The following is an 18,693-nucleotide window of genomic DNA, read 5'->3' as shown; positions in this document are numbered from 1 at the left end:
ATAGTGTACAAAATATGTACAAATATCTGTGTTGTGATAAGTATATGTAGTAGTTTTAATGTCATTGGCCCCCATAGGCCAATAAGAAGTGCTACTATTAGGAGGTGTGGCAATGCAGGAAGAAGTGTGTCACTGTGGGGGCAGGCTTTGAGGTCATCTGTGCTCAAGCTATGCCCAGTCCCCTTCTGCTGCCAGAGGATCAATATGTTGAACTCTTGGCTCCTCCAGTATCATGTCTGCCTTCAGACTGCTATGCTTCCACCATGGAAATAATGTTCTAAACCGCTGAAACTCTAAGCCATCCCCAACTAAATACTTTCCTTTATAAGAGTTGTGATGGTCATGGTGTCTCTTCACAGTAATAAAATCCTTCTTAAGGTAGTATTCCATTTCTTTTCCAGATTGATTTTTAAAATTATAATTTCATCATTTCCACTTTTCTTACTTCAAACCCTCCCATATATCAACTTGCTCTCAAATTCACTGCCTCATTTAAAAAAATGTTAGAATTTTGTGTATAATTATTTTAATATTATGGTATCCATAATAACAATAATTAATATAAGTATAATATCAATATATAATATGTATATTCTCCTAAACACAAAAATACCACCTCCTTGGACTGTATAATGTTACTGTGTTTATATGTTTTTAGGGTTGGCCATTTGGTATTGGATAGCACTTCCTTGGGAAACAATATTTCTACCGGTCTCACCACTCCTTAGCTCCCTACAATTCTTTGTGTAGGGTATGACGCCTTTCAGTCCCCATTCACATTAGCATGTTTATTGGTTTCTTCCTTGCTCAGGTCATGTTTAGCCAGCCATGATGATGAGACTTTTGGGTATAGTTTCTGACATTTCTGAGAGACACAGGTTACAGCAAACTCCCTGCTCCTCTGGCTCTTATAATCTCTCTGCTCCCTTTCCATAAGGACCTCCAAAGAATTTGTGGTGCAGTTCTATCAGTTGGTGTGTGGCTCCACATTTCTAAATTTTAAAATTAGAAATAGTCTAATTGCAATAGTCTCTGTCTGTTGCAAAGAGAAGTTTCCTTGACAAGGCAAAATGAGAATTATGCTTATCTATAAATATAATGACCTATAGTAGAATGTAGTTGGGGATTATGATTATTTATAGGTTCTCCAATATTAATGACTTTGCAAGTCCTGGGTAGTTAGCTAGGTTTTGATTTTCCAACATGATTTCTCTTTTGTTGTGCAGGTCATAAATTCTTACCAGGCATGGTTTCTCTCTTGTTGAGTGAGTCATACTTACATAAAGGGCTGTTGGCTAACACTAACCAGTGTATGTGTGTCATTTCTGTATCCTTAGGATTATTGTGGACCCTGGTGCAATGGAATCACATTGACATTACCATTTTTATTTTATTGCTTCTAAGGAACAAAAAATAATCTAGGCTCTTTAGGGAGCTTGAAACCTCAGTGTGTGGAGTATTGCCTGAAGACACCCTTCTCTTTATTTCAATACAAAGTTGGTCTGTCCTTAATGGCACAAATCTTTTTAATAATTATAAACTTTTTTCCAGCACTTGCTTTGACTGTAACATAAAAATTCAAGTGGTCTTTTTCTCTCTAAACTGTACATTTTGTATTTCTGCTCCAATTGCTCTTTTTTATTGTAGATCTGCATAAGTGTTATCAATAAAACCATTCCTCAAATTCGCTATTATGTTGTCTTAAAATCTCTACCAATAAAATTAGTCCATCACTTTCTAGTTGAATCTCTGGCAAGTATTTTGCTCAGGAAATGAGCAGAAGGTGGCCACAAGCCACACATGAGTATCCTCTAGCCCACCTGCTGGTAAAGTCCTTGATTCCCTCTGAAACTCCTTGGTCCAGGCTTCTACAGTATTTATCTCTCTTAGCACCACTGTCTTTGAAGCTTTTAATAGACAGGCCATTTAATCTCTGCCCTTAGGATTCATCTGCTTTTCTCATTCAAATTTCCAAACTCTTCTACATTCCTCCAAACCCCAAAATGATTGGGTTCTTCACAGCAATAACCCACTTCCTGGAACCAACTTCTGTCTGTTTCCTTAGTGTTACTATGATAGACATCAACTTTGGAGGCAAAGCTTTATTTCCACTTGAAGGTGAAGGTTCAGTTTATCATTAAAGGAAGTCTTGGCGGAAACTGAAACAGAGGCCATGGAGGAGTGCTGCTTGCAGGCTTGCTTCCAGAGTCACATTCAGCTGCCTTTCTTACATGTCCAAGCTTCACTGTTCACAGTAGACCTGGCTTTCTTACATCACTCATAAAGCAAGAAAATAACTGCATATACACCCACAGGTCAATCTCATGGAGACAATGTGTCAGTTAAGTTTCTCTTCTTCTCAGATATGCCTAAGTTCATAATACCTTGCTAAGAATAACCAGTACACTATTCGAACAGATTTGCTTACTGATGGGGAAAGCAGAAGAAACTGTTTTAGACTGATATGCATGTAATGCTTTTAAATAGTTTCATCTATGAACAGAGTTTTGGTGATTTTGTTTGTTTATTTCAAATATCTATATTTTTTAATTTTGTGATGTAAATATGATGAGAAATAGTATATGTTGAAGAGGTTTAATTCAATCTCTTTGAACACCACATCCATCACTTTTTTATAGAATTATATTTTCTTTTGCTCTAAGTACACAATCTAGGAATCAGTATAGATGTAAGCAAAAATGTAAGTAGAAATGCAGCTTACTTACCTGAGTAAGACTAATGAAGACTTTGCATAATTTTTCTTTTTTTTCACCAGTTAGTAGCACCCTGGTCACATATGCAGATCGACGTTTTGATTAGGGAAACATCATTTGATATATATATAAGCTAAGTAGGTCACCCATCATTACACCATTTGTTTGTATGCTTTAGTTCACTCTATACTTAAGAAGACTCTGGGGACAGGATGCTTGGCCATGCATGTCCTAATGGATGAAACACTTTTTCACATAGAGAGTGGGTGACATAGATAGATACCTAAGCAAAAATTTTACATGGAGAATTGATTTGGCAAAAACATTCATGAAAAGTGCAGGATCATTATCAACAGTTTATAAAATGGTAAAATGTGTTTCTTTGACATATGACAATTTCTTAGGATGTATATTTTATAATCATTGAGGAAAAATAATCAACATTAAAATTTTAGTCAAATTAAAACTTTGTTTGCAAGGAAGATTGATACAGTGCTGAGTTTAAGTTTACTATCATCACTGACCTAATTTTCTTTAATTAATAGTAAAAACTGAGACATTCTATGTGTATAGTATGAAGTCTGTATGTCTTGTCACAGAAACTCATATTGATTTCCAATCTGTCTTGAGTGTTATATTAACTATTTAAATCATCTCTACGGTAAGACCACAGCACAAGATATTTAAGAAGTTAGAATGCTCATTCACTTAATTATTCCCCCACACACTTTGACAATAATCAGTTCATTAAACACAGCTCCATTTTACATTTGAAAGAATTGTCAAATTGTTTCACTATATATAACATATATAGTATATGTGTGTGTGCAAATGTGTTTTTGCATGTATCTTCGATCCTTTCCTCTCCATTTCAGTACATTAAAATTATATGCTGTTTCTTTGCTTGAAGAGAAATTGTGCACATTTGAGTAAAATAAATGAGATTTTTCTTTGGATATTAACATTGTGTGAAGATGTTTAAATAAGTATATTTTTGTGTGTACTATTTAAAGATTATCTGTGAAACATCTATATTTATGGTATGAATTAGAGAGATAAATATGTAGAAAGTCCTAGCTCTGTAGTCTAGGTTTTGACAAATAAAATAATAGCTCTGTTCTCTCCATCTTAGTCATGACGTACACAGTCGCTTTGTAAAACACTCAGACTTTTTTACTCTGATATAAATACAAGCACATGATAACTTGTACTTTAATGAGAAAACTGAAGTAGGACTTAAATATAAATGGACTTGAAGATGCTACATTTAGAAGCCAAAGTATTACTTTGCCCATAATTTCGTTTTCTAATTTCTTTAGCCACCTGTTCCATATTTGATATGGAATAACAAGATTTGACAAGACTGATGATGCATTTTATGTAATCTTACAGGAAGTCTTTTAAATGCCACTCTATACTCTCAATTTATCTAAACAGGCAAAAAGTATTAGACTGTCTGAGCCTGTTGTGTTATAACGAACATGCTCATTTCATTAACTTTTGTTATTTCTCTCCTTGGAAGGCATAGTAGCCAATGCAATGCTGTCAGCAAAACATAAATCCTCTTGATATGCTTTTTATCTATTTATGTTTCCCTCTGAACATAAATATTACTGAAAAATATATCAATCTACCCAATTTTGCTCACCTGAGATATTAGAATTTGGATTTCATCAACTTCATATCTGGTTGGAAATATTTTCTATACTATAGTAAGATAAAACTATTGATGTCAGTAACAAACATCTCAGTCTTGTTAATGGACTAAGAAATGCCACAGGGCTGCAAACAGCTCAAAATGACCAATTGCAAGAAGTGCTTCCTAGCTCACTCCAAACAGTGGTTTAAATATAGATCTCTGCTCATGGTACTAAAGAGATGGTTTAGTAATCAAGAGCTCAAATTGCTCTTGAGAAGATCTGAGTTCGGTTCCCAGCACCAACATCAAGAGGTTCAAACAGCCTATATCTTGTGCTCTGGGAGATCTTTTATCTCTAGGCTCCTTGGGCACTGGAATCATGTTTACATACCGCCACATAAACATATATACTAAATTAAACAAAAAATGCAGTTATTTTAAAGATTTCACTCAATTGAATTATTTCTAAGAATCCTCTTATTTATACTGGCTTTACAAAAGACAAATAAAAATACCTGGTCTATTTTACAGAGGAGATTAGAGAGGTGAGATGCTAGCACTAACCCACTGCTAGCTCTTAGCAGCACACAGGTCCATCTGGCATCTGAATTACATGTGGGCATCCTCTCTCAGAATTACATCCTGCTTTCCTGAGTTGAGTGCATTTTTTGGCTTCATCAATATGATCTTTTCTAAATTCTGAAGTAAATAAATTTCTTAGATTCCAAAATATCAAATGCATTTTCTATTTGGTTTTGTAATCTTTAATCTTGAAATCATGTACATCTTCATGTTCATAAGGCCTTAGCAATAGTTGTGATGTTTAGAATGATATCCAACTGAATTATTCATGTATGCCATGCTATTTTCCTATGGTCAAAATTTACACGTGTTCTTCACTGTTGTTTATTACCTTCTGCTGCCTGTGAAATAATAGAAACATTATAAATTGCATATGGGGTCAAATTACATATTTTCTTCAGATACTACATTCCCTCTACATTCATTTCTTTTTCTTTTTAAATTCAGAGTAACATTATTGTTGTGTCTCAATTTTATGAATCTTTGGAAATGAAACATGATATATCATCTTAAAGCCACATACTGAGCTTTTCTCCCGCACCTCCCATATAAGATTTTAAGACACATATATGCAGATCTCCGAAGCACATGCCTTATGTAATTATAGAAGATGAACAAGGGACAGACAGGTATTAAGAGGCGCAGCCCAAGGATAAACATGTTGTTTCTGTAGTCACTCACACACATTAAATCAATGCTTTTCATCCTTTTAATCACTTCTCTGCCATCAGCTCCCTTCTCCCCATGACATTTTACTCTGCTTTCTTTGTAATAGCGCACTGCTAACTGCAGGACAAACCTCAAAACTCACTTGTTTCATGGGAAATCAAAGGGAGTCCAGGTTAAGTATATATTTGCCTAGAACATTAATCTACAGAATAATTATGTGATTAAGCCCGGTTAAGTCAATGCTATTTGCATGGTAAAATATTAGGTTTCATTCATGGAAGAGCACCTGGTAAGAAATGAACACATCACCCACATGCCTCATTAAGTTACGCTTCCCTACACTACAGGCCAGTTACTGACTTTAAGTTTTAAAGTTATTTTCAGAGCAAGGCTTTGCTACCCATGGGGGTGTGGAACAGAAAGGAGAAAACAGCAGGCATGCCCAGTTCCTCTCTTCCTTATACAGGGCTGTAGCTCCATTACAAATGCAGATACAAGGATCTACAGGTGGATTTAAAAAACCATCAGCACAGTTAAAACAGCTGCATTTTGTGCTCAGTGCTTTGAAGTGTGGATAGAATAAAACAGAACTACAATAATAAAATGGAGAAGATTATTTTACAACTTTATTGTAGTCTTTTCTGTCTGTGTACACGTGCCCGTGCGTGTGTGCGTGCGTGTGTATAGAGTCTAGCAACACCAAAGAATGCTGATACAGATACTCCAAATATAACTGATATGCGTCTTCATGAGGACTTTAGCCCCTGATTTTCTATGATCATATTCACATTTGAGGGCTATTTGTGACACAGCTGGGTCCTACCTTTTTGCTTTCCATCCCTGATCTGGGAGACTTCCCAGAGTGGTTTACAGTGATAGAGGATTGTGCCTCTGGAAAAGCCTACTGGATTAATGCACCCTAAGAGCTCCAGCTTCCCCGTCTATAAAAGTGACACAAAACTAAATTTATCCCCTTGTGATGATTAAACAGTACAGCAGCTCTGTTCTTTGCTAGACATAAAGCACAGAACACAGATATGAAGCTATGCTCCAATGTAGGAAGCACAACTATCCCAGTAAGTCCCTTGTTGATTGGCTGTTGGGCCCTGAAGTATCTTTCATTTTATTTCTCTTTTAACTGGAAGCACAAGGCTTAAGAGGAGATCCCTGTGACTTATAAATATGTCATGTCAGGAATTACATTAAGTAGTTGTCCCTGTAGACTCCCCAGCTAACTGAATTCTCTAGGTCACCGTGAAAATGTATTATTGGCAGTAATATAAAAAGAAAAGAAAGTAATAAACTACTGATGTGTGAAATCACATAGGTGAACCAACGCATTACACTGACTGTTGTAAGCAAAGGCAATATGTTCCATGAATATGAACAGATTCAAATAGAACTATAAGGATAGTTCAAAAGGATGAAAAATTTCCATTTATCTTTTGTCTTTTGAGATTTCACCCAGGTCAGACAACTGGCCGGACAGTGTGACTGAAAATAATGGGATCCAGACAGTTCTTGTGTCAGGAACCACACCTTAACCAGTACTGCTTAGTTTCACATGCAATGGACCTTCTAGCTATTGAAATGGTCTCTCTTCAAAATGCTATACTATCACATGGACTTCTTCAAGAGCTGGAGACACTTAAAACTGGAGCAGTTCACTCTATAAGCTACGTTTCAATCTAGAATATCATTTGATGTCATCGTGAGTATTTCAGTCATTCTTATATTTTTGAATGTGCGCTAGAATGTTCCCAGATGGAAAACTATGAGAAGCTTAAAGGCCTGGAAGGAGAGGAGCTGGTAGTGACAGAGTAGCCCTGCTGACAACACAGAATGGTCTCTTTGAAAAGCTGCAGAAGCGGGTGATATTTATGTAAGAATCTTACTCTCACAACTGTACATATGTTTAGATGTTTTATATACTAAAATTTCAGAGGAGAGGCAGCATCACAATTCACTTTCTCCCTATAAAAGAAAAACAATAAACCTGGATAAATAGAACATAACTTGGTCAAGTTATTAGAGCCAGAGAATCAACTCCCGGGTGCAACCAAAACAGGCCTGGGGAAAAAATTATTCTAATGAGACACTTGTATCCTTTCATGGCTTCAGACTATTGACAAATAGACCCTCAAAAATTGGAAATCCTCCAGGTATTTGCTGGGGGAAGCAAAAGGCTGAAGCCCTGTGCCAGCTGTAGGGTGAGCATGTCTCCCAGGAAGAAATATCAGAGATCAGATACCTAGACCACCTTGCAGAAGAGACTCAAGCGCAGACAGTGATGGTGGCTGGGAGCACACTTTGACCAGTACTACTCAGTCCCACACAGCTCCTGACCTCTACTTAAACAAGATGAACTTCGGGGTCCTGAACCTCTCTGTTCCTCTTCTCAATGTGGCCACACTGAATTACTCCCGTTTCCAGTATTTCATTATTTACCTGGCTTGTTCAGGACAGGTGTCCGAACTTACCAGGTTGGGGACACTGGAGCCCAGGAACCGACCCTGTCTACTTGCAGGTGTGCCACTTTCTTCCTCTAATTTCAAGTAAACATGGTATGTGCCACTACTGTGTAGAAAGGTTGATTTTTAAAAGGAACAGCAAGAATGGAAGGCAGTGCTTAAGCAATGAATTTCTGCCACATTATTTCTACTTTGCATTTGTGGTTTTATCTACCTCCTTCCCATACAGCATGTCAAAAACAATTGCTTGCCCCTTATTTCAAAATGCTTTTTAAGATTTCAACTTTTTATTTGTTTATTTATTTACTTTTCAGGATTCAGAAATCAACTGACTGCAAAGGTCAGAGAAAACATTTTCCCTTCTACTTTTTTTTTAAATACAGTAAAAGCTTGGTTTAGCTTACAGTGCCCAGTACAAGTCCAGAATACAAGAAAAGCAAGGCTGGGGGAGGAGCTTGGCACTCAAATCTACTCAGCTATCAAACAGCGATATTCTGCTCATCTCAGAAAGAAATGAAAATGTGTTAAGTAGCACAGAAATTGTCTCGAAGCCTGTGCATCCATCTGCCTGTCTGCTGGGCTTGGAAGAAAGGTCTGTTAGCTGGAGCTCCATGCAGCCAGAAGTCGGAAAGGTAAGAGGTGTGCAAAGTCTGCCATTAAGTAGGAAGAAACTGCCTGCGATGGTCCCAGAGGGTGAATCCCACAGGAGCTACCTTCCAATCCTGTAACAGGGTTCTCAATAGTAAGCCACTTTTTCAAGTGCAAAAAAGCCTTTAGGCAGCTGGTTTTCGACGGTTGGGGTTTATTTATTCCTTGCTCCACAGATGGGGGAAAAAAAAAATCAGCGTCTGGCAGCCGCTGATTGGTGGAAACGAAAATGGTGATAGTGGAGTGGGAAAGAGGATTTGCTGAGCCTCCCCCTGCCTCCTCGACCTGTAACTCTTCCTTAGTCGGCTCCCCTTCACACCCAGAAGAACCTTTTTAGACTCCTTCGGGGTTAAAACAAATGGAATTCTCAGGCTGTATGAACAAAAGCAACCCGAAGGGTGTGTGCTCCCTCCCCTCGCCTGGCTCCGCACACAGATCATTTCAGGCGGTTCAGTCCTCTGGTGTCCGCGTCCCGGCTCGTCCGGAGGAGGGGGGTCGCCTAGAGGAACCGAGAACAGGCTGAGGCAGGGAAGAAGGGGATGAGATAGGAAAGAGGCCAGCTCAAGTTCAGCCACGATAAAACCGAAGGCCCCCTGAACTCGAGGTGAAACTCAGGCTACCCTCTCTTCCCTCCTCCTGGGGAGCGTGCTCCCGGTACCCACAGCCCTCACGCACCGCCATCCCGTCCCCTCCCTAGGAAAACGAGCGAAGGCACGAGGCAGGCTAGGGGCGGGGAGAGGAGCTGACAAATCAGCTGCGGGGGCGACGTGAAGGAGCCAGGGAGCCAGAGCGCCCGGCAGCAGACGGCAGGAGACCAGCAGGTGCTCCCCCTGCCCTTGCCCCTCAGCCCAGAGCCTTTCACCCCTCTTGCATTGAAATTAGATTGGGGAAAACAGGAGGAATCAGAGTTCTGCGGAAGCCTAGAGAGCCGGTAAGTACCTGTAGATGCAGTAGCTCTGGGGATCTTGGAGAGCCCTAGCTAACAACCTGGACGCCTAGAGGAGACAGACTATGGCTACCTTGGCCGTGGGGACAGAGCCAGTGACTGGAAAGTACATCACTCGGTTTTCCTTCCGTTGGAGACGTGCCCTGCCATCCTCTCAAAGCCCGAGGGAAAGGCCAGGTTGCCTGTGGCATCTGCTTTTTTCAAGCGGAAACGCTAGGGTGTTTCATGTTGGATGCTGGATGCTGGAAGCTGAGTGCTGGGCATTGGGTGGAATTTGAGCATCCAACTTTTATACTCCAGCCCCAGGGCATTTCATCTTCCTTCTATAGCGGAAGAAGGGTGCATTTGGCCAGTGATTAATAGAAGTGCAGAGGACAGTAGGCAACAGGTGATAAGGGGTTAATGAGCACAGGGTGCAGGGTCTTCTAGAGGATTCCAGCTGAGGATAGAGCTTCATGGTTGGGTGGTGCTCAAGTGATAATGCTCAAGTGCATGGACAGCCAGCGCCTGCTCTGGGCAGATAGCCAGCAACTAGCTAGTGGTGGGTGGAAGGTCTTGCTAGGTTAGAAAGACTGGGCTGAAGGCAGTTGGTCTCCAGTTCCCTACTTCTGGATTAAACAGTTCCCCTCCCTTCCTTTTCCAAAGATTGACGACTCCTCTCTACGTCTTTTTTCCCTCTTGCCCCTATTCCACCTCTGCTCCCTCACCCTTCAGTTCTTTTTCCAGATAGTCTTTTTACTTCGAATGTCTCCTTTGGGCCCTGGGAACTTGATGGGGTAGAGGAAGTCCGTCTCCTCTTCAGTAACTCCTGAAATGTGTGAGAACAGCCAAGTGATCCATCTGGATCCATCACATTCTTAAGTGGCATGACTTTTTACTAGTGTTGAGTGAACTGCTCACAATCAATCAACACTGTGCCCAGTCCTCAAAAAAAAAAAAAAAAATCGCACACCAGGATGAGGCAGGAGGGGTGGGAGGCATATACTGATTTTTTGGTGATTTCTTTCGCCTCAATTTCATTTCTTTCTCTAGCTGTTTTAAACCTTGCTTTCTTTTACCCCAAAATTTCTAATTCAAAATGTATTCTGTATTCTCTAGTGTGGAGCAAAGATACATCTGTAGCCATGGATGTGTTCATGAAAGGACTTTCAAAGGCCAAGGAGGGAGTTGTGGCTGCTGCTGAGAAAACCAAGCAGGGTGTGGCAGAGGCAGCTGGGAAGACAAAAGAGGGCGTCCTCTATGTAGGTAGGTAGTGACACTGTGACTAATGAATCAGGGTGACTGCTGTGTGCTGTCTGATTCGTGCGCATCACAGCTTCTCAGCTGACAGAGTGACAGCTATGGGGAGGTGAGAGAACGCCAACCTGCACATTAACTCTCAGAAACAAACAGGAACAGTGCTTTCTTTCCTTAGAATAATTAATTTTGTCATTTATGTAGGGTTTTTATTTGTTTTTCTACAATCTTGTGCATGATTACACTGAATTTTTAAAATTGTCAACCCATGAAAAACAACCAAGAATGTGCTTATGAATCAAAGACATTTATGGCAGCAAGCTTGGTGGCACATATCTGTGATGCCAGGGTTTGGGAAGTGCAGGCCCAAAGATCAGGAGTTGGTGATCATCTGTCAGCTACCAGTGTGTTTGATGTCAGTCTGGGCTATGTGAGACTCCACAACAACAACAACAGCAACAAGAACAAACAAACAGCAACAACAACAACAACAACAAAACCAAACAACAAAAGCAAACAAACAACTTAAAAAAAACAAGCTGCAAGTACTCTGAGACTTTGATTTCTTTCATCATCACTATAGTTAATATTAAGTTTAGCGAATTACAATGTTTAAAACAAGACTTTTGCATGATTTTGCATGTAGTGAAAATACAAATACTTTGGCCCCCAAAAGAAAAGGAAAGCAAGTCTGCCTCAGCATGTCTCCCTTTAGGGATCACTTCGTTGGTGTGGATGCAGGAGCTCAAGGAACCCCAAAAAGATTTGTGCAGTTCACCTGTCCGAGATCATGCATACGGGGAACAGTAAGAGGTTGATAGTGCCATTTTGCCTGACAGTATACCTTGAAAGAGAGGCCAACACTTCCTTTATCTTTTCTCTGTGTTAGATTGGCTCTAACTTTACAAATCCCTTCCAATACTAGGATGGGAGGAACAGACACACATGCATACACCCTCATGTGCAGCAGAGGCCCCGTGCACGTGGGAGCACAGTTGCAGGGTTCATTGACCTCTCTTTCCTTTTTTGAGCACGTGTTTCCACCTTCTTAGGAGTACATCTACCTTGGTAGAAGACCTAGGATAAACATTCAGACTGAAAAGGTGCAGGACAGGTGACAAAAGTGACAGAGATGCTACCCAGAGTACCAACTGAGGGAAGTCATCCTGACCCTCCAGAAGATCAGTGTGGAATTGACATTTGCAGACATTTTCATGAATGTATCTTTCTCATTGGTGTTTCTAGCAGATCACCTTGTCCCATTCTTCATAGAATAATTTCACATTGAGTAAATTCTCTCTTTTTCTACTTAAAACAACCTTTCAGAAAGTCTGGAAATGAATATTGTAAGAGAAAGATGTCATTGAGCTAATTTTAGAGTATTCTTTTAAAAATGAATCTGAAGAATAATGTTTTAGATAGAATTTAAAATATAAAAGCAGTAATTTGTAGATTTTGGGGACCCTCAATTCTCTTACATTTTGCAATTACAAGCTCGTGACTAATTTTTTTAGTTCAGTCACTTAAAAAGCACATCTTCTCTGTAGATCACTAATTTTAAGCAAATTTAGAAGATATTGAATATTAATTTAATATATTACTCTTTCTGGATCATAAATGGATTTTGCCAAGTAGAACACTGATTTGTTTTTATTGTTAATTGTGAGTTTGGGCAAATAAAATGATTAGTTTTTCAAAGATTAATTTCGTTGTTATGTGTGAGGCCATTATATTGAAAGTGTGATTTTTAATATGTCTGAGGATATTAAAATTACCAATGTCTGTTATAATATTTAGCACATGTATAGTTAATCCACTACTGATTATGTTCTGGGGTCTAATTAAAACCTGAACACATGCATGAAGAGTAGTATGTGAAGATAAGAATCAGAGTTCAGATATTTGTCAACTTCTGTTAATGTTCAAGCACATGTTAGAAAAATCTTAGATAATCAGCTGTACTGTTGACTACATTGATTATTGTCTAAATAATCAGCTATACTGTCAAAGTTTGAGAGCAACCATAGGCAAAAGCCAGTGTGACCCCGCTTCAGTCAGGATTGACCCAGAGGGTGTAGAAAAGTGAAAGACATGTAGACTCTGGACTTAACGTGCCACAGACAGAAATTTAATTCAAGCCACGTGACTTCTACCATTAGCATCTCCAGGAAGCAACTTAGTGTCTTTGAGTCTCCTCCCCCTTTTCACACATGCAGTTCATAAAAACGCAATCGCTTTGCAGTTACTAATGTTAGGTCGTTAAGGTAGTAACTGAGTGCACTTTCATAGGAACCTTGACTCTTGTCAGAGAAGCTGTTCGATTTAACAGGTATTCAGCCCACATGATTTCTAATTTTTCACCCAAGATATGAAACTATTATTAATAACTAACTGGAAGGATTAGAAATAATCTGGGCTTTGACCATAGCTCCTGTGGCACAGTGCTTGTCTGCCAGCGTGCAGCACCGGGTTCTATCCCTGTACCGGAAAAACAAAAGATTAAAAATAAAAGGTTAGAAGTAATTGAAAAAATTTTTAAATTTCAGCACTTATGAAAGCTTGGCAAAAGTCACGTCTCTAATAACACAGCATGTGTTGGACAACTGCCTTCCAAGGAGTTGAAGAACTGCCATAGTAATCAGTGTGCTGATTGTCTTTGTGATATTTGCACAGAAATCTCAATTAACATATTCTAGCTTTATAATCAAAAGTCTCAATGGTGTGGTGTATCATTATAAATTGAATTTAAAGTCAAAAAGTTTTTTTCACCTCATGTTAGTTTTACAGTATTAAGTTGAAGAAAATCACCTTCAAATTCTGTTTCACTGCTTGGTGAGCACCATGGTCACATATCTAACTCTTTTTTTTAATTGGATATTTTCTTAATTTGCATTTCAAATGTTATATCTTTTCTCAGTTTCCCCTCCAGAAAACCCCTATCCCCTCTTCCCTACCCCGGCTTCTATGAAGGTGTTCCTTCTACCCACCCACCTCCCAGCCCTGGAATTTCCTTACACTGGGGCATCAACCCTTCAGAGGACCAAGTACTTCTCCTCCCATTGATGCCCAACAAGGCCATCCTCTGCTCCATATGAGCATGGAGCCATAGGTCCATCCCTGTGTTCTCTCGGGATGGTGGTTTAGATCCTGTGAGCCCTGTGGGGTTCTGGTTGGTTGGTATTGCTGTTCTTCCTATAGAGTTGCAAATCCCTTCAACTCCTCCAGTCTATTCTCTAACTCTTCCACTGGGGACTCCATTCTCAGTTCAGTGGTTGGCTGCGAGCATTCACCTTTGTATCTGTCAGGCTCTGGCAGAGTCTCTCAGGAGACAGCTATATCAGGCTCCTGTCAGCATGCACTTTTTGGCATCCACAACAGTGTCTGGGTTTGGTGGCTGTATGTGGGAAGGATCACCAGGTAGGGCAGTCTCTGGATGGCCTTTTCTTGAGTCTCTGTTCCATACTTTGTCACCATATTTCTTCCTGTGAGTATTTTGTTTCCCCTTCTAAGAAGGACTGAAGCATCCACACTTTGGTCTTTCTTCTTCTTGAGCTTCATGTGGTCTGTGAATTATATCTTGGGTATTCTAAACTTTTGGTCTAATATCCACTTATTAGAGAGTGCATACTATGTGTGTTCTTTTGTGACTGGGTTACCTCATTCAGGATCATATTTTCTAGTCACATTTCTTAAGTCTGATATGTGAAACTTACTATATGTGGTTAGGCAGTCAACATAAAAACCAATGATATAATTCAGTTCTTACAACCCTCTCCAGTCTGCACCCTTGTGATACCCCACAAAAACAAGGCAGGGTGGAGGGCAAGGCACCCTCTGGGCTCAGAGAAGTCATTATTATATTGTCCACCAGCTTTCATATCTTACTTCTTATTTGCTTCTTGACACCTACTTCTTTTTGCTACATCTTATCACTTAGTGCTCTCCTATAAACTGAAGATAAATTATTTAGAACATAACTCATAATTAAGACAAGGTATGGTGAGGTATGGTTTGAGATATAGGGCTTTCAAGACTTTCATTTGTCTTTAATTAAAGAGACATTTCGTGGTTTTTACCAAATGACAAATTATATGGTACTGCTGAGACAAAGAAGACAGACAAGAGACCATTCAGTGAGCATTTCTTTCCATTTGTCATGGTCTTAAAGACTGTTGAGAGTGAAGATAAAATACAGATGAGAATAATTCTCTCAAGCAAGTTGTTCTACTATAACTTGTTCAGGGTGCCCTGGCCCTCACCATTTCCAGTTATGACTTTAATGGCATCTGTCTCAAACAACACAACTTAATCATCTGATATTGCAATGCATAAATTAATAGTAATTATTCAAGGTACAGACATTACTGATAGCTCTTCCCCTCAAAATAAAATAATGAAATTATAATTGGTGACTAAATTAAACTGCTTTCAGAATTTGTCCATGAGTTGCCACTTTCCATCTGTTACATGATTCGTACATAGAGCAACACCTGTGGGTGTGTTGTCTCTTGTACCCTGATGATAAATCCATGTAACAGTTTACAGACATGCCGCTAAGAAAGAGAAAACTGAGGTGAAATCACATCAAGGCGATCAAGTGAAATTTTCTGGGAGCAATTGCTTTACAGAAGAAACAGCTGACTATTCAGATTGCAAAAATGTAAATTATGTATTTAATAATTTTGGAATTAGCAGTTACCTCATATGCTGGTTAGTATTTGTCAACTTGAAGCAAAGTAGAGGTAGCAGATGTGGTAGTGCAGTCCTAGATAGTATGTATGCAGTTAAAGGACCGGAGGTAAATGTATACGCGTACACTGAGGATCTTGACATACTCGAAGCCATTGTTTCAGAGAAAGTAATGCGCTCTCTCTCTCTCTCTCTCTCTCTCTCTCTCTCTCTCTCTCTCTCTCTGTCTCTCTCTCTGTCTGTCTCTCCCCATTGTTGAAGCATCAATCTGTTTTGTTTGATTGTTTTTCTCTTTTTTTTAACTGGATTTTTAAATTTACATTTCAAATGTTATTCCCTTTCCCGGTTTCCCTGACATAGGCTCCCTATTCCATGCCTCCTTCTTCTATAAGGGTGGTCCCCTCCCCACCCGCTGCTTCCCGCCCCCCGACATTCCCCTACATTGGGGGTGGGGTCTAGCCTTGGCACAATCAAGGATTTCTCCTTCCATTGGTGCCCAACAAAGCCATCCTCTGTAACATATGAAGTTGGAGCCATGCGTCAGTTCATGTATAGTTTCTGGGTAGTGGTTTAGTCCCTGGGAGCTCTGGTTGGTTGGCATTGTTGTTCTTATAGAGTTGGAAGCCCCTTCAACTCTTTCAATCCTTTCTCTAATAACTCCAACTGGGGTCCTGTTCTCAATTCAATGGTTTGCTGAGAGCAAATGAGTTATTGGGAATGCCTATGTATTTGACATGCTCTGACTGTGCCTCTCAGGAAACAGCTATATCTGGTTCCTGTCAGTATGCATTTTTTTTTAGCTTCATCAATCTTATTTAGTTTTGGTGGCTGTATATATATGGGCCACGTGTGGGGCAGGCTCTGAATGGCTGTTCCTTCAGTCTCTACTCCAAACTTTGCCTCCATATCCCCTCCTATGAATATTTTTGTTCTTCCTTTTAATAAGGACTGAAACATCAGCATTTTGATCCTCACTTCTTCTTGAGCTTCATGTGGTCTGTGGATTGTATTTGAGCTTTTGGGCTAATATTCACTTACCAGTGCGTGCGTACCATGTATGTTTTTCTGTAATTGGGTTACCTCACTCAGGATGATTATTTTCTAGTTCAATCTATTTGCCTATGAATTTCATGAAACCATTGTTTTTGATACCTATAACTGAGTAGTACTCCATTGTGTAGATGTACCACAATTTTCTGTATCCATTCCTCTGTTGAAGGGCTTTTGGGTTCTTTCCAGCTTCTAGCTATTATAAATAAAGCTGCTATGAACATAGTGGAGCATGTGTCTTTGTTGTATGCTGGAGCATCTTTTGGGTATATGCTGAGTTTTCAGGTAGTTCAATGTCCAATTTTCTGAGGAATCTCCAGACTGATTTCCAGAGTGCTTGTACCAGCTTGCAATCCCACCAACAGTGGAGTAGTGTTCCTCTTTCTCCACTTCCTTGACAGCATCTGTTGTCACCTGAGTTTTTGATCTTGGCCATTCTCACTGGTGTGAGGTGGGATATCAGGGTTGTTTTGATGTGCATTTCCCTGATGACTGAGGATGTCGAACATTTCTTTAGGTACTTCTCTGCCATTTGATATTCCTCAGCTGAGAAATCTTTGTTTAGCTCTGTACCCTATTTTTAATGGGACTGTTTGGCTCTCTGGAGTCTACCTTTTTGAGTTCTTTGTGTATTTTAGATATTAGCCCTCTATCAGATGTAGCATTGGTAAAGTAATGCCTTCTCAACTCCGTGCTAAAAGAGCCATCAGAGTCAGATCACAGCATGAAGAGTTGTATGAATAAGAATGCCACCCAGAGTCCCGTGAGTCTGGGTCCAGCTAGTGGTAGTTTGGGAAGGAGTATTCAGTGTGGCCTCCTTAGAGGAGGTATGTCACAGGGGGAGACTCTGCAGGTTCAAGAGCTATCCATCATTCCCATTGTACTCTTGGTCTCCTGCTTTTAGATCAATATTCAAGCTCTCCATTATTCCTGCTGCTTTCCCCTCCCTACACCACTGGGACTCTTAAAAGACGCAAGTTTTTAGGACATGAGAAAGATACCCACCCTGTAAGGCATACACAATGAAAAGAAGGCAAGCATTGCTGAAACTACTTACTATATTTTTTTGCAAAATAATAAAAAATTTAATCTATAAAATATAAGATAAATGTTAGCTGTATTATCATTTCCAAAAATACTCAAAAAAGGCACAGAATGTTTAATAATTTGACTAATAGCCATGAAACTTTTCCCTGCTTATACAGTTTCCCCAGTCATTGTTAGATTATGCACACCACACAGCACAGCTTGTCCTTCTCACAGCTCTAGAGTCCCTTGCAAAATGAGTGGTGTCTGTGAAATGCACCCAGACAGCACACATGCAAAACACTAGAACATGTCCATTCCTGTTAACACGTTTGCCTTTCTCATTGCGCTGCTTCTAGTTCACTGACCTTTCTTTTGCTTTTGGCTTCAGCTTCTCCTTCAGAAGCATTTGTGTGGGTAAGAACTAGAGCTTGCACCATGTCTATATCATGCATTAAACAGCACTCAGGGCTTTGTGTCAACTACTTACTTTTATTCTTTTGCCAAGATCGTGATGCAGATTTGGTTGTCCTTTAGTGAAGTAGAGAGTTAAATCTGGATGCTGTACTGAGGTGGGGACATTCTTCATTTACAAACTGAACATTCCTCTATATGCTTGTTTTTTTTAATTGACTCCTTTCTAAAATATCATTTTAAATATGATAGACAAAAATTTCACTTAAGGCTGTGTTTATATATGTTCAAAAACATTTACTAAATACTTTAACACAATTTTGCATACGTACTTACATCATCTTATTGATCATATTATTCAGCGTGTAGAAATGTACCTCTGAATTTTAAACAATTTTGCAATTAGAAGTTACCTCTCAGGGTTGGGGATTTAGCTCAGTGGTAGAGCGCTTGCCTAGCAAGTGCAAGGCCCTGGGTTCGGTCCCCAGCTCTGAAAAAAAGAAAAAAAAAGAGAAAAAGAGAAAAAAAAAGAAAAAAGAAAAAGAAATTACCTCTCAGTGTTTGTCAAATTGATAAGAAGTAGAGATACATGGGAAGAGGATATGTCAC

General features: G+C 39.5%; 1 protein-coding gene across 6 annotated transcripts in view; it reads left to right on the top strand.

Annotated features, from left to right (window-relative positions):
• Window positions 1–8,532: 8,532 nt before the first annotated feature.
• The window catches only part of Snca (synuclein alpha), a 100,933-nt gene continuing 90,772 nt past the window's right edge, over window positions 8,533–18,693 (top strand). For 3 of the 6 annotated variants that reach the window (XM_087656298.1, XM_087656297.1, XM_087656300.1), the window contains exons 1-2: window positions 8,533–8,707; window positions 10,768–10,914. In XM_087656298.1, coding sequence (XP_087512424.1) covers window positions 10,794–10,914 — 121 coding nt within the window. In that variant the 5' untranslated portion in view covers window positions 8,533–8,707; window positions 10,768–10,793. 6 annotated transcript variants of the gene reach the window in all.

This window comes from Rattus norvegicus, chromosome 4 (assembly GCF_021556685.1).
Source record: "Rattus norvegicus strain SHRSP/BbbUtx chromosome 4, alternate assembly SHRSP_T2T, whole genome shotgun sequence".
NCBI classification, from domain to species: Eukaryota; Metazoa; Chordata; class Mammalia; order Rodentia; family Muridae; genus Rattus; species Rattus norvegicus.
Note: the sequence above shows the minus strand (reverse complement) of the source record. Positions and strands in the feature narration are given on the sequence as shown.